At 40.4% G+C, this 16890-nt stretch overlaps 1 protein-coding gene across 2 annotated transcripts in view; it reads right to left on the bottom strand.

The window, feature by feature from the left end:
* Positions 1-16890, bottom strand: part of myo1ea (myosin IEa) — a 73085-nt gene that overhangs the window by 37286 nt on the left and 18909 nt on the right. For both annotated transcript variants that reach the window (XM_041786478.1, XM_041786486.1), the window contains exons 2-5: positions 12194-12337; positions 11225-11314; positions 9899-9993; positions 446-533 (exon numbers count right to left, since the gene is read on the bottom strand). In XM_041786478.1, the coding sequence (XP_041642412.1) occupies positions 446-533; positions 9899-9993; positions 11225-11314; positions 12194-12337 (417 nt within the window). The remainder of the gene's footprint in view (positions 1-445; positions 534-9898; positions 9994-11224; positions 11315-12193; positions 12338-16890) is intronic.

Below are 16890 nucleotides of genomic sequence, written 5' to 3'. Positions count from 1 at the left end.
AGGACATCCAGAGAACAACTTGGGGTGCATCGGTTCTCCTGCCTGCCTGATGTGCCCTCAGGCAGGCTTGGTTGCCACATCTACACATTACTACAGCTTCAACTTTTGGCCCAAACATGCCTGAAAGTTCTGCACAGTTATGTATTTCAAAATAAAGCAGAAGTTGAGCTTTTTTTAGTTGCAGCTCTAGCACATCAAACAGGCCTTTCATTTTGGTAATCAGTAACCTTTAACTTTCTTTATTTTTTGCAACTTGTATCAACATGTTCTGTATTAAAATCTGTATTATCAAGGAATTTAGATGCAAAAACATTCAGATCATTACATCACAAAACGGTTAAAAAAGTGAATGATGACTTTGTTATCTTTTATCTGTGCAGCAAACATCAAAATTCTCTTGTGTCACATGCATCAATGACACTGTCCTCTAAGACACTCCTCTCACCTGGACTTTGGGTCCACCCCCCGACACTCTTGAGATGTAGCCCATGATATATTTGGCTGCCACAGTCTTTCCTGCTCCGCTCTCTCCACTGAGGGTAAAAAAAAATAGATAAATAAATAAATGAACATTTCAGCACGTCATGCATGTAAGCCTCTTAGACAAATTACACCAGTCTCATGCTTTGAATGATACCGCATGTCATTTGAATTATATGTAATCTATTTGAGTAAGTGAACCAGTCCTAAAGTGACTAATTTCTAACATCTGCATGTGCAGGTTCCTGAAACCCACTTTTCAGTCCGTCCAAGCTTCTACTTCTGACCTAAAGAGCCTCATTTATTTCATCTTCCTCCATCTTTGATTGATTTCTATAGCTAGACCCCAAAATCCACAGAACACTTTTAATGATTTTGGTTTTACTCATAGCTTTTATGTCAAATTAATTTTGTTGCGTTATCAGTGAAATTCCCCATCACAGGGTCTGATGACTGACATTTCACAGACTGGGGAGGGGCTCCATCCCTGCCAGGATGTCTTTGTGGGCCCCACATGGGTTCTATGTGGACTACAGTATGGGTCCCATGTGGATTTCTCCGAGAGTTCCGTGGTGGCCCCACCTGTGATTGCCCATGTGAACTGCAAGTGTGGATCATCTCGTATAAGTCCCATATAGGCCCCATCTCTAGAGATCCAAGATAGAGCCTACTAGTAGTAAACAAGGGCAATTGCAAGGATCTCTTATGGGTCTCTTATGGGCTGATCCACACTTGCAGTTCATCATTATCATCCGCAATCACTTGAAGTGAGTATGACTGTCCTCCTGTCGGTTGGTCTGGTCATTTGTGGGTCATCTGGTGGCTATGGAGGCTGATCCTAGATCCACAAACTCTGCTACAGTGGTGGCATATGTGGGTGGGTGTCATCGTGGTGGTGGTTGTGGTTTGAGGAGCCTTTTGCTGGTGGATCTCTCCTTCCTTTGTTGCCTCTTTGCTTCTTTGGCACGGTGGAGGTCCTTCTCTTGCTGTGCTGAGCCCTCATGGACCATCATACTCCACATGTCTCGGTTGAGGGCAGCCTCCTCCCAGTCGTTGAGGCTGAAGCTGCATTTTTTAAGGTGGGTTTTGATGTTGTCTTTGTACCACTTCTTCTGCCTTCCTTGGATGCACTGTCCTTCCTTCAGTTGGCCATACAACATCTGTTTTGGAAGGTGGTTGTTGGGCATACATATGACATGACCTGTCCATCGTAGCTGGTGTCTTATGATGGTTGTAGTGATGCTGGGAACGTTGGCTTCCTCCAAGACACGGATATTGGTTCACCTAGCCTCCCAGCTGATCCTGAGGATCTTGCAGAGACATTGCTGGTGGTACTGCTCTAGGGCTTTAAGATGTCTGCTGTAGGTGGTCCAGCTATCAGCCCCGTAGAGAAGATGGGCAGAACTACAGCTTGGTAGACCAGGAGTTTGGTCTTGGCCTGGATGTCCCAATTTTCAAAAACTCTTTCACTTAGCCTGACAAAAGCTGCACTGGCACACCCTATGCGGTGGTGGATTTTGGCATCAATGACAGCTCTTGTGGAAAGAAGGCTGCCAAGGTAGGGGAACTGATCCACATTTTCAAGAGGGTTGTTGTCCACACAAATCGTGGGGACCTGGGAGGGTGTGTCAGGAGCTGGTAATGAATCTGAGTTCTCTTGATGTTGATGTCAAGTCCCAGGAGTCGGTAGGCTCTGGCAAAAGCATCCATGATGGGGTGAGCAGGTGGCCTAGTGGTTAAAGGCGCTCCCCATGTACGCCGGCAGCCGGGGTTCGAATCCGGCCTGAGGCCCTTTACCGCATGTTTCTCCCCCACTCTTGACCCTGTTTCTGACTCTATCCACTGTCCTCCTCTATCTAATAAAGGCCCAAAAATAAATCTTAAAAAAAAAAAAAAAAAAAGCACCCATGATGTTTTGGAGGTTCACTTCCAAGTTAACAACTAAGGCGTTGTCATCAGTGTACTGGAGCTCAGTGATGGAGGATGTGAGCAGCTTGCTTTTTGCCCTGAACCTGTTGATGCTGAAGAGCCCGCCGTCGGTTGTGTAAGTGAGCTTGACTCCCTCAGGTAGGTTTGGTGAGGTGGAGGATGGTGGAGATGAAGATGGCAAATAGAGATGGCGCAATGATGCAGCCCTGCTTGACACCAGTGTCCACTTTGAAAGGGGGCGTTTCAGAGCCTCCATTTCCTACTACAGTTGCAGTCATGTCACCATGTAACAGACACAAGATCTTCAGATACTTGTCTGGGCATCTGATCTTGGAGAGTGCACACCAGAGAGCAGTTCTGTTCACAGGATCAAAGGCCTTTGTAAGGTCGATGAACGCCATGTACAGAGGAAGATGTTGTTCTTGGCATTTCTCTTGCTGCTGGCAAGCTTGGGCCAGTACTTTGCCTGTTGTAGACAGGAGAGAGATGCCTCTGTAGTTGCCACAATCTGTGTTATCTCCCTTCTTGAAGATGGTGACAATCAGGGTGTCACTAAGGCCAGCAGGGATTTCCTCCCTATCCCAAATCTTATCAAGGAGGCTATGGAGGTGGCAAAGGAGTTTTGGCTCACCTTGCTTTAGGATTTCTGCAGGAATCCCATGTGGTCCAGTGGCCTTGTTGTTGCTCAGTCTCCTGATGGCATCGAGGACCTCACTTCCGGTTGGGGGGTCGCCCAAATGCTCCATGATGGGTCACTGAGGAATCTGGTTGATGGTTTCCATCTAAACTGTGGTGTTTCTGTTCAGGAGCTCTTGGAAGTTTTCTTGTCATCTGGAACTGATCCCCACCTCATCCTTCAAGAAGGTATGCCCATCTTTGGAGCAGAGGGGATTGAGACCTCGATAACTGGGGCCATACACAGCCTTGGTAGCACTGAAGAAACCTCTAGTGTCACCTGAGTTGGCAAGCCTCTGAATTTCAAGGGCCCTCTCAGTCCACCGTTTGTTTTTCAGTTCTCTCACCCTGCTCTGGATACGTGCCTTTGCCTTGGAGTAGTCCGCCCATTTAGCCCTACAATTGATATTGTTCTGTCAAGAGCAAAAGGCTTTCCTTTTGGCATCAATTAGTTGTTCTATTTCAACGTCATTTTCATCAAACCAGTCTTGGTGACTTCTGGTCTTGTAGCCAATGGTGTCCTGGCTAGTCTCGAGTATGGTGGTCTTAAGGGCCCTCCAGTGTTCTTCCACATCCTCAGGATATCCTTCAGGGAGCCACTCAAACAGGGTGTTCTGAAGTTGTTGCACCTTGTTAATGTCTCCCAGGCTGTCGATGCTGAACTTGGGGCGGGTCCATTTCCCTTGAGTCCTCCTTTTATGCCGCAGCTGGATGTTCACTGTAGATCAGATAAGGCAATATCCAGCAGTCGTCTGCACAGGTCATGGCCCTAGTGATGCTCACATCTTTGCAATCTCTGGCCCTGAAGACCACATAATCAATGAGATGTCAGCACCTCGATTTTTAGGGCACATTTCTAGCCCCTTCCCCATGAAGGGTGAGCAGAGTGGACCCTTAATAGGGCTGCTCAAACAATGGATGCTGCTGTCCAGATGCTCTCTCTGCCTCGGTCCAAGAGCAAGGTGACTCTATCAGGCACCCACCGCCTATGTGCCGGTGCATGACTAGAAGCTCCCAGGACAGTTAAATCCTCAGCTGGCTGTCATGGCATGTGTTGCAGTTGCAGCAAAAGTTAAAAATGAGGAGAAGAATAAGGTTGAAATCATGGCTGAGATGAAGGTACAGTTCAGATTATGTTTATTAGCTGTTAAAGTATGCAACATCTTATTGGTGACGCTAACTGGTCTGCTAATTCTAATTGGTTGTTGTAGGTATTCTATAAGCTACAGTACAACCTCGAACTAAATACAGAGCCTGTTTGATATTTGAGGTCTGGGAGGCTACAATGGGATAGGGAGCAGAAAAGTAATACGTTTTAACACCACAGTATCATACAAATAATTATTTGCTATGAGCCTCAACAAAGGACAGGCCCCCTTGTTCAACTGGGGGAGCAAATCTGGCCTAAAAACAGGCTTATAATAGCAGTGTGTGGCCAGCCTAAGGTCTGAGTTGATCTCCAGCTCCAGCTCATCAAGAAGATTACAACACTGTATGCACAAGTTTTTCATTTGGCTTGTCAATATCCTGCCAAGTCACAACCATTAATCTTATATACAGTCTGTTGGTACATTTGCATACACATGAGACGGTAAGGAATAACTGTTAATTACCAATTTGTATATTTATAAATGTAATGGCATGAATATCCATGCTTATGCGCACGTCTCCTGCACAAATAAAGTTGACCATGCACCCATCAGTTATACTGAACCTCGTGAATAAATAGAAGAACCCCCAGCTCCTGCTTTCATGTGTACAAACTCCCTTCACTGCAGACTAAAGTATATTTGTGAATGTATGAGCACATGTCCACACAGAGGTTAATGTGTGCTGGCCTGTGACACATCTGGGCAGACTACTGCTGCAGCAATAAGGATGTTAATTCCATTTTGCCACATTCACTGTTTTATTCGCTCATCATCTCTCCTTCATCGCTTTCCCTCCTTGCCTTTCATTTTGCCAGCGTCATACTTATTTTCACGTATGTGGTTTGGACGTGGATAACAGTACAGTCTGTTTTTTTCTTTCAGAGCCTTAAAGAGGAGTTAGGATGGTAATGCCTCTGTGTGAAACACAGCTGCAGACTGTTACAGGCTGCTTAAGGAAGTCATGGGAGCCACTCTATTACACAGCAGCCTCTATACAGTTCAAACCCTTCCCCCTCTGGACCTCACAATCTCTCCCAAATCCATTTTTGCATTGTCTGGGAGTATTTTCTACACAAGTTACCACAGGAAGCTGATATTCTGAGCTGAGCTTTTAATTTGAGTGTCAGAAAACCCTCCTGAGTCTGTCTGTGAGCATTATTTTCCATGAGAGTTATTCTTTAAGGGGCTATTTTTTGAGACAAAGACTGGGCGAGTGTCATTGTTGTGGCGCTGAAACGCTAAAGACATGGTTAACCTCTGCAGAAATTTATTCACCAAACAACGTGACTTAAACAATGTGAGAAGCACTGAGGTGTAAATGTTAACTTTTGTAAATCATTACTGACACCAGCTATGAGAAGGATGCACACAGCCAACACTGACTCTTGTTTTGGAGGTTTAAAATCTAATAAGGCAGACTGCATTCCCTGAGAGATTGTTCAAACACATGTAGAGTATGTTCACAAAGACTATGAAGATTTTTAAGTGACATTGTGTTCTAGATGTTCTAAAAACTTTGATGTTTTACTGTTCAAGCAACTGTGTCAGCCTTTATCTGTCCTAATGACTCATTTTACAGACTAAAGAAGAGGAGATGATGACTTGGACAGTGATGAACTTCTAACTGTTGTTATGTTATTCCATTTTTTAACCTTAATTAACCAGAAAGTCACACAATCACACAATGTAACACTTTGTTGATATATACAACTCTAATTTCATGGGCAAGGTGCATTAACGTTGTTTTTACCTGATTTCTTAAAGTTTCTTAAAGCATATTTTATGACATGATAAGATCAAATTGGATGAAGCTGATTCTATTTAGGAATTAAATCTTGTAATGGAGGATCTGAGTAGAGTATGACCTAATCCAAGGTTCAAGATTAACTTTAATTTTCCAGAAAATGAGTAGCTTTTCACTCATTCTGCAGCCACAAAAAGTCATATTCACACTTATCATTACATATCATTCACACTTAACATTAAACACTGAACATAAAATATTGAACATTAATAAATTAGATGGAACTTTCTTATTTATAAAACACATGACTTCATATAAAATATAATATTTTGATAAAGATGCTCAGCACTAATATATACAAAATCCCTTTTTATAACGTCTGACAGACTTAAGTTCAGTGTCTGCTCTTACTGTACAGTTCCTGTCTTTTCCTGACCTGTTGGGAGTCTTACCACCTCTTAACTGAACAGCCAGTTTCAAACTGTGCTATAATTTAGCCTTAAATAATTACTTTGCTGCTTTCAGTTCTTTAGAGAGGAAGTGGTAAAAGACTGGGGAGCAGGATGACGTCTGGCGCAACGGCTTGGAAACAACAGTAACTTTAAGTAAGGTAAATTTCATTTATATAGCCTAATATATTTTCCTAGAGAGGTTGTAAACTCTTTAAAGTAGGAGAAACATCTATTCTTAAGTCTTGGATTTGAATGAATGAACAGGGTTAGCAGAAAGACTGAATATATGCTGAACCAGCGGTAGAAAAGGTAAAAGATGATTGTACTCAAGTGAACGTAAAGTTGCTTTTGTCTAAATGTGCTCAAGTAGAAGTAAAAGTACTGGCCTATAAATCTAGTAAAGTAAAAGTATAGGAAGTATAGTATACAGCTTTTCCCCATCCTCCTTTATCAATAATTGTACACGTATCAAATGTAGTTTATTTGTAGCTCTGGAGGACAGAGTAAGTCTTTTAAAAACGCGGCTCCACACCACTGAATCCAAACCTTTATTCTCAGCTCTATTTAGCCAGCCCCCTTTAGCCGCTGACAACCAACCTTGCATAATGGCAGGTGTCCTGTCATGATTAATACAGTTCCATGTTATTCTTTTGCAAGCCCCTTTAAATAAAGTCTTACCATTAAGACTTTTTCTTTAAGTAGAGAGTACTGAGGAGCTACTGCAGATGTTTACAGTAAAATACAATCTTTCCTTAGTGGTGATAACAACATGAGAATATGGATCTCCAACCAGGTTCTCCAGGTTAAAGCAAACTTTTAAATTAAATTAAAATGCAAAAGCTGTTTTGGGGTCTTACGTGGAATCATTCTCTCAATATGTACTACTGACCGTCATTTGTAGTCAAAGCCGACAGCTGGCCAGTGTCTTTTTCATTGTCAAAAAGCTAAAACTGAGTGCTTTAGAAATAAATTTATTATTATTATTATTATTAAAACCTCTTAAACACCTCCGCCGAGGAGGTTATGTGATCGGGTGGGTTTGTTAGTTAGTTAGTTAGTTAGTTAGTTAGTTAGTTAGTTAGTTAGTTTGTTCGTTGGCAACATAACTCAAAAAGTTATGGATGGATTTTGATTAAATTTTCAGAAAATGCCAGAAATGGCATAAGGAAGACCTGATTAAATTTTGGGAGTGATCCGGAACTGTCTGGATCCAGAAATTTTTTAAAGGATTCTGTACTATTGGGAGATAGGGCTAATGGCGGAGGGCTGCGCTGTTACCACCAAGAGATGGCAGACATGAATAACTTCAATTCCAGCAGCATTTTGGCTGTGTTTCTATTCAAAGTTTTGGAGTTTATAGAGTTTGAAAGATGCACGCCTGGTCGAGGAGACGAGTCGGAGCTTAACAGAGAGAAAGAAAGTGAATTGTAGCGAGAATACTCACAATGCTGGGAGGAATAGAGGAATATTCACCCTCTGCCATGACTTCCAGTCATCCAGTGAGACCATGGGTGAGACTGTCAGTGCATCTGTTGGCACTGGCAGGCAATGCTTCCGCCACGACAGTCCACCCTTAACGAAGCCAATGATTTGCCTCACCATATTTCCACCCCACCGGAGAGGGAGTAATTGGCGAATGCCGTGGTGGGGGGCACATGGGGATGGATCCAGGAATTTTTAAAAGGACTCTTCACTATTGGAAGATAGGACTAATGGCGGAGGTCTGCGCTCTAGTTTCTAGTTTTGACTTTTAGTTTTTTTATTTTTACTCAGTACTTAATGCTTTTTAAAATGTAATGAAGTAAAATACCTCTTCCTTAATTTACTTGAGTAAAAGTAAAATTTCAGATTTCAAAATGTACTCAAAAAAGTACTACTACACTTGGCTGTGGAAACTAAAGCAAGATTAGTGTTTACCATGCAAAACTGTACCAACTGTACTGAACCAAACCGAACTTGGTAAATTAGTAAACAAGAGTCAGTCCACAATTAAAGATGGTCAGTCAAATCTGGCACATGGATACTTCTCTAAAAGAGAAAAGAGTCTAAACGATGAGTCCACATTCACTAGAAAAAACTCTTTTCTAGGACAAAGAGCTGTTGTTTAGGTGAAATGATAACTGAGAAAGTGAAATCTAAACCTGCTTGGAGACCCAGAAACTCATGTTTGTCTGTGAAACTCAGGGATTGTATGTTTCTGATCCATGAACAGATGTGAAGCAATGTAAAGCAGTCGCGTCTCTTTTGACAAAAGTTTTTCTAGGGTCTTTTAAAGATGTCATGGCTCCGATTTCATCATATAGTTTGAACGGGAGTGCTTAAACTGATAACCTGCTTCCATTTATCCCTTTAAATCTGATCCAGATGTGCTGGATAAAACTACATCAGCCACATGCTGAAATAAGCAGAAAGGTAGAAAGTGCACAGAGAAAAACAAACAAAAGTCAAAACTGCTCTTCAAATTTACCTGACAAACTTCCTCAGTAAAAGTAACAGAATGTGAACACAGGTTGATGCTGACAGCGCTGCATGGCCAGCAGTTCACAGCAGCCTTTGTTTGCTCAGACCTGGTTCATCATAAAACCACTTCCATGCTTTTGTTTGCCGATTTAGTCAATAACAAAATCCACCTCAGTGCCTCTATGTGGGAACCTGAACTAGCAACTGCTGGCTGTTCAAACAACGGGCAGAAAGTGCTGAAGCAGGGTCTATTCATCATGAGGTAAGCACTATAGTAACCACTATGCTGCTCAGGTGACTGGGCTGCAATCATGACACCACTGTTTTCTCTCTGCAGCTTTGTAGCACAAAAACATCCACCTACAAACTCAAAAAGGCTGTAAAAGCAACGAGAAATCCCCCCAAATCCAGAGAGAAAGAAAGACATTCTGGACCAAGGATCATGCAGGTGTTCTTCCTGTTTTTTTTTCTTTTCAAACCAGGAAGTTCTTCAAAAATAGCCGCTATAATGACCGCTTTGTTTCCATCTCATATCCTGAACTGAGGCCAGATCCAGCTGTTAATTCTGCTTTTTCAGATTTCAATACTAAGGCCTTTTTCTACTCAACCTTTACATCATTTGACTAAAGATTAAAAAGATTTGAATAGCTAAGAGAGTTATGTCACTTTCAGTGAGACAGTCAGCTGTTCACAATCATGTGGCAGAACCTGTTCTGCTCTAATGTTTCCCTCCCAGACTGCTCTGTTTTTTTTGAACACCTTGCAGATCAGATTGTTCTAGGCCTTCCATTGTCTCTCCTTTCCTACACTTTTGAAAGATCTAAGTTACAGAAGGAAGGGAGCACAAAAGAACACTCGATCAATTAAAGCAACACCACATTAGAGAAAGTTTCGATTTAAAAAAGCTCTTTTTTTGTGCTATGCTACAGATTTAGTTGTCATGTGCAGTCAAGTTTCATTATGCATGAAGGAGGCAGAGATTGTGATTACAGTTACATAAGTCTTACCTGATGATGACACACTGGTTCTCACTATCAATCATCATGTTTCTGTACATGTTGTCCGCCAGGGCGTAGATGTGAGGAGGGTTCTCATACTGAGCCTGAGAGGTGACAAAGGAATTTAAATCAAGGTGGTAAAACAGCTTTTATAAAACCTGGTAAAGCTTGTTTATACTAGGAACACATTAAGAGATATTTCTGGTGTTCATCCAAATTTTCTTATTGCCAAGAAATCCCACCATAAACTTTAAAGCCAAAAATAATACAAACCACTTTAATACCAGCTGTTGTCTGCATAGCAAAGATCTTAAATATCTTATTCCCCAGTAATATGTGGAACGACTACCGTTTCCCCTCAAGGAAAAATTGACTAAGATTGGCTAAAAAAACAGATCACTGGTGAATAAAAACCCTGATGAAAAGTGAGTTTAGTTTTCGTCAAGGAGACTAAAATAGACTATAATGTTACTGCTGGACTGTTGGATATTCAAAACTCATGATGTCTCAATACTGTTCATAAGAGGTACATGAGGTATGCCAGTGTTTTCCAAGACTGCAGACAGTACATGCCTTGCAGCCTCTCTTATAGACCATATATCTTAGACACTGTATATCTCAGAACAGAAATACAAGCATAACCTTTTGAAATAAAATTGTATTAAACTTCAGTTTGGGGTTAGGGTAAGGATTAAAGTAAGGGTTAGGACACCAAAAGTGAAGAGTTAAAAAACCTAACCTGCAAAACCTTACATGTAATAAAGCTGACTAAACAGTCTGCTTAAAGGAAAAAGCTCTCCTCCATGAAAATATTCTAACACAGCACCCAACTGTGATGAGTGTTTTAAAATTTCTTGATCTAATTTGAACTTTCTGCTGTAGTTTTACCTTATAGCACCATGATCTGAAGGCAGTGCCCTCTCCACAACTTTAATCCCTTATACTGTCAAGTCTGGCATGTGTAATGCTGAGCGTTTTCACAGTCTGTGAGGATTTTAAAAGTCATTCAGTGTATCCTCTGGCTTAAGAAGACAAGCCCACTCTCAGCCAGCCAGCCAAGAGAGGAGGCAGACTTGAACAGGCTGTTCTGTGAAGGTACTGCCAGACCTTCTCAATGGTTAAGTCAAGTCTCTGACAGAAACATCTGTGCCGACCCAATGGAAAGTTTGCACTGAAACAAACCCAGCTCATTTTAAAAACTTCTGTCCTTCGGACAGTTGCCTTCTTAGACCTCAAGGAACACCATTACACTTTAAATATGAGGCACATTTTGGGTTTAAACCTTTCAGGATGCAAAAAGTCATTGCAAATGTTTTTATAGATCATTATACTTACAGCGCCTTGATACATTTCGATTTCTTTTTCACCAAAGTACGGCATCTGTTTGAATGGGTTGACAGAAATGAGCACAGGTCCGATATATGTCTGAGGAGGTTAGATGTTAAAGATCTTACAAGAAAATGGAAGCAAAAATCAAAGAGATAATGAAGCCGTATCACATAAATAATTTAATCAAAGCTACCTTTATGTGAGGAGTGTGACAGCGCAGCAGTATCTGATGATTTGGATTGTGACTAAATAAGTACATAGAGCTTACAAATGACTGAAAATAGACCGGCCATGTAACGCTGTAAGGTTTTATGCCCTCAAGCCAAAATGCTGCTCAAGGCAAATAAAGCTGCTATTGTGGGTGGCCTACAGTGACCCACAGCCTTGGCAAAGAGACCTCTCAGTTACGGCTATTTATTGACCCAAATCAGAGGCCTGGCGCAGAGATCTCAAACCCTGCATTTACTAAACTTCGTAATCTTGAGCACTGTAAGAGTGTGGATAAAGTTGATGCAATAAGCCGCTTTGTGGACGCTCTGGTTTCCTTTTCAAAGAGGTTATTCATTCATTCATCAACTCATTTTACATCATGAACAGCTCATGTGTGCGCACACGGCCACAGCTGCACTTCAGAAAACCTCAATCTGGCATTTCTGAGTAAATTGGAGATTTCTCAGCACAAAATTTCAAAATCATTGAAAATTTAAAAGTGCACCACAGAATGATAAAACTGTTGTTAATCTGAATCTGTTGAGAAGCAGCTATGAGGCCTGGATGGAGGTATGCACAGAGAGGCCCTTTGCTTCCTGTCTATGAAGAGCCTGCGTAAAGGCGTTACCTCCTGACACTGAGCTATTACTCACTGCTGCTGTGACGTTATGAATGACCATTCAGCTATTCTGGGAAATGCGGGCATGAGACGGGGCTCAGATATTTCTCGCTTGGCTGTGATCTGCAGTAGCGAACAAAGGATACAAAGATGTAGTCGTCCATATATCTCTTTTTGAGGTTGTCCACGATGGCGTCCTCATTGATCTTGCTGAGCAGCACCATGTCATCCACTCCGCTGAGTTTGACATTGTGGCTCTGCCAGTGGTACCGGTACTGTCCCCTGCTCCCCTGCAACAAAACACACACAAAGTGCAATTGTTAGTTCATTCACAAAGACAAAGCTCAACATGTTAACAGAGCTGCAATTTCCCTCTGATATCACTATCAGGGTAGGACACTCAAATGCTGTTGTTAGCTCAAACTGATGTTTATCTGGTTCTTATTTGTGTAAATTACAGTTTGACAAATCATTAATGTTGTATCACTTCTTGATTGATCCCCAAGATAGTCTGGCTACAGCAAGGTTATTATAGTTTTCCTAAAATGAACTAAATTACTAAAACTAAAGTGTTAAAATCATGTTAGTTAACTGAAACTAGATAAAAACTAAGCTTTGCAAAAATGAAAACTGACTAAAACTTTATTGTGTGCTGACCAAACTCATCAAGATAAAACAAAACTAGGGACAAAATCTCATTAGTCTTAGTCGTTGACAGCAGCAAACTGACTGGCATGTTCACCCAAGTTAAGAGTTTAAAATGGTCTGCTTACATTAAAAAAAAAAAATCCCCATGAAAACATTTTAATGCAGCTAACATTGCTAAGGCTAAAGCTAACAAAGCTACATAGCTAACATAGCTGAAGCTAACAAAGTATTATTAGCTACATTTACTAGAGCTCACATTGCTAAAGCCAAGCTAATTAGCTAAGACAATGGTTTATTTAGTAACATTAACTACACAGCTAGCAAAGCTATGTTAGCATCAAATAGAGCTAAAGTAGCTAAGCTAGCCACTGCTAACATAACTACTTCTAAAACAGGTAACATAATTTAATCCTGGATTAGACCCCTGACCACTTTTCTGTTTTTTTTTTAAATGAAATATTGCTAAGTCTGTGTGTTTGCAATGTATTTTTTAATGAATGTAACTTCCAGATTTTATTTATAAATAAAGTAGATTTTTTTTTAATTCCTAAAAAGTTGTTAAAGAAAATTACATCACATCTGTTCTGAAATATAGATGTCATCTCAGTAGTGGTATGCAAAAGGGGGCGTCTGAGATCTATGGTCTGCAGCCAGATCCCTTTTGATTGATTAGGAACTGAAAAAATGACAGCTAACACAAAGTTGGGAGAGAAATATGGCCAGAATTTAAGATAACACTCGTTTTTTGATAACCGTCTTATCTGCAGTCAGAAGGTTAACAACAGAATGAAACAGCTTTCAGTCTGGCTCTTGCATTCTACTGTTAGCATGATAGCGGTAATTAGCATAATGAAAATATTGTTGCTGTTTGATAGTATGACATGTTAAAATAAGAAAAGAGTAAATTCCGTCCTTGCATTATGTTAAATTGAAAGATTTTTTTCTCCTGCCTGGCATAATGTAAGCAAGGAAGTACTTGAATGCTAACATAAACTAGTACCATACATTAGCTAACAGTTATCAAATAGCTAACTTATCTTACCTTGAAATACAACTTGATTATCGCTTTGTTTTCACAGATTGTTATTTTAACAGTAATCCAATAACCACAAACAATTAAATGACAACATTTAACTCAAAGTATTATGACCTACAAACTGGAACACAGCAGTGTGATATTATAACAGCATTGAAGTTTCCTGCTTTAAATGTACTTCTAGCCATCATGGCCGCATGTGTCTTGACACGTCTGAGCTCAATTTATCCATATCAGTATTTTAGTGAACCTCAGAGGCTGTGGTTAAGTCAGCTGTTGAAATAATCAGACTAAATGAAAGCTGAGGAGACTGTGGTTATTTTTACAGTAACAAAAAGTCGAAGTGTGCACATTTTGTGATCACAGCAGCATGATGAGCTGCGTTTACTTTACAACAGTGCAAGGTCAGATTCCCAGAAGTGCTTTGTTTTATTTGTCCAAGTGTGAAAGAAGCTTTGACCCAGCTTTTTTTGCCCCCACATCCTCACGGTCTGGTCATTTCTGCTATTTTATTTCAGAGTGAGTCTCTAGAGGACTGAGGTCATCCATCATGCGCTATGAATCAGTGTAGTCTGGCTACTGTGGATGAGGGTAACAATGTGCTGTGAGGAGTGAGTCTCTTTCTCCTGGACCAAAATCCACTTAAAGCCACAGAGAGCATCCAGAACATTAGTCAACACACAAGTTAACCCCTGACTTCCTGGCTCTTCAGTGAGGACACAAAGGGAAGAGGAAGGAGCACAGAGGAAAGCCTGACAATGCCATTAGAAGAAAAAAAGAGAAATCAGTGCTTTAACAACATGATGCTGTGTAGAGGAAGTTTAAAGATTTCATACTATCATATTATCTATATTTCTATGCGCTTGGCTCCTGGATGACATTTTAAGGATAAAATCCTTAAATAATATTTTTTTTAAAGAAAAGCACGAAGCTTAGATTCAACTTTAGATTATCTTTATGAAAAAGGAACTTTAAATAGTGTTTTAATGTTACACACAGACAAAAATATCACTCCAGGTCCATTTAGGCTGGTAATCTTCTTGTACCAATGGTGTCTGCCAAGTGTCATGGACAGGTGGGTGTTCCTAATGTTTTGACCTTTTTGAAGCACTTTAAGAACCTCTAATGCACAGGTGTCAAACTCAAGGCCCGAGGGCCAAATCTGGCCCATGGAACAGTTAAATCCAGCCCACAAGATTATCTCATATTTATGTTGTAACTGGCCCATCATCCTTGATGATTTAATGTATTCTTGTTAAGTCATACAATCTGAAAAAGGAGTAAAAATATTTAGATAAAACATCAGGAATGTGGGAAAATAATTTAATTTGTGTTTTAATCTCATATTTTCAATTTTGCATCTCACAATTAGGACTCAAAGTTAGGATTTTGACTTTTAATTTCGTATTTTGAGCATTTCAACTCAAAACTTTGACTTCTCATACAATATTTTGAGCTTAAGGATTCATAATTCAACATTTTTGAGTCATATTTTGACCTTTTAACCAATTATTTTGTATTTTACCTCATATTTTCAACTTCAAACTTTGACTTCATGATCCCATAGTTTGACCTTTTAGACTCACAATTTAAAATCTGAATCATACTTTGACCTTTTAAACTCGTAATTTTGACTTTCTTTCTAATATATTTGCCTTTAAAAAACATTATTTTTTAATTTCAATTTCATGTTTTGACCTCTTTAATAAATTTACGTTTTTTGTCATATTATATTACTAGTGAAATGAGGTTGTCAGTTTATGGTTCAAAAGGTGACCCTGTGAGGCCCTCGGGTTTGACCTGAATCCAGAATCCGGCCCCTGCTGGGATTGAGTTTGACACCCCTGCTCTAACGTGATTCTCTACTACTTGGCTGCTCAACTATTGTTTAAGTCAAATATCTTTCATCATTTTTATTTTGCTTTGGAGCTGATATGTTCACATATAAGCACACAAATTTATGCAACAGATATTAAGAAGATCAAACATACTGAAAAGGGAAAAACTGAAAATATCAAAGGGCCACAAAGTAACACCACTATTCTAGACCAGTGGAAAGTCATTTTATATAAAGTAATTAATTCTGAAGTATAAACCAAGGAGGAGGGTACGCTTTTAATATCCTCCAGGGTGATTTAATTCTCTACAAACGGCAAAATTAGACACTTTTTACAGACTTGACTGTGGCAAGGGAGAAGGCGAAGAATGTTTACAGCCTTTCTGCCTAATTCACTGCGTATTTTCCCTCGGGAGAGAAGCAGCCAATTATAGCTTGATTGATCCTCAAGATCACGCCCATTAACATGTTTTACAAGTTCAGAGGTGCAGCAGAGAGAGATGCTGACTTCTCACTTCCATAGCAACTATGACATGGTGATGTCACTGCCAGGGATGTTGAAAACACCTCCTGACAATGAGTGAGAGAAGGTTGAGAAGGCAAGACATAAAGAAAAACAGTGTCACAACAAATCCTGCTAGAACAAGGGGATACTGATGAGAGTGTTTGATGTTACCACCTTTATGTCTGTTATATTTACTGTCCTTCAACAGAATAAAAGCTTCATCTTCTATAGTCTCAGGCTTGTGCTAGTTTTCATTCTGCTGTCAACTTCTCATCAATATTGGGATTTTTAGAGGGAAAGACGTGTTTTCTGTAAAAGTAAGGAGCAAGACTGACCCAACCCAAAGTGAAAACAATTGTCTGTGCTATATTTAACCTCTCTCTGCTCTGCTATGTCTGGAATGGCAGTGTGCACATTCATGAAGGGAGAGGTAATGAGATTAACACGTAGGAGGTTAAAATATTCACAGGACGGATTCATCTGTTTTGATTTAGACCTTGTTTAATGAGGCGCAAGGACTAAGAAAATATTCCTACTTGCAGCAGGAGCACAGGGAGTAGCTGCACAGGGAAGGAGGACTGCTCTTATACACACAAAGACATCTGGGATGTGCCTCAAACAGCCTCACTCCACCTCCTCTGCTGCAACTGGCTGCTGAACAGCGTCAGAGCGGCCGGGGTTGGAGGGTCGTTTTATGAAGTGATTGCAGTGAGGGTGTTTGGGTGGAGGGTCACTTCCCCTACAGAGATTTCTCTTCTGTTTTGGGCTTACCATTCATGAAAACGCTTCTTTGTATTGCCAAGCAATTCAAACTGCT

Source organism: Cheilinus undulatus, linkage group 1, assembly GCF_018320785.1.
Source record: "Cheilinus undulatus linkage group 1, ASM1832078v1, whole genome shotgun sequence".
NCBI classification, from domain to species: domain Eukaryota; kingdom Metazoa; phylum Chordata; class Actinopteri; order Labriformes; family Labridae; genus Cheilinus; species Cheilinus undulatus.
The sequence above is the reverse complement of the archived record's forward strand: the minus strand, read 5'-3'. Positions and strand labels throughout refer to the sequence as shown.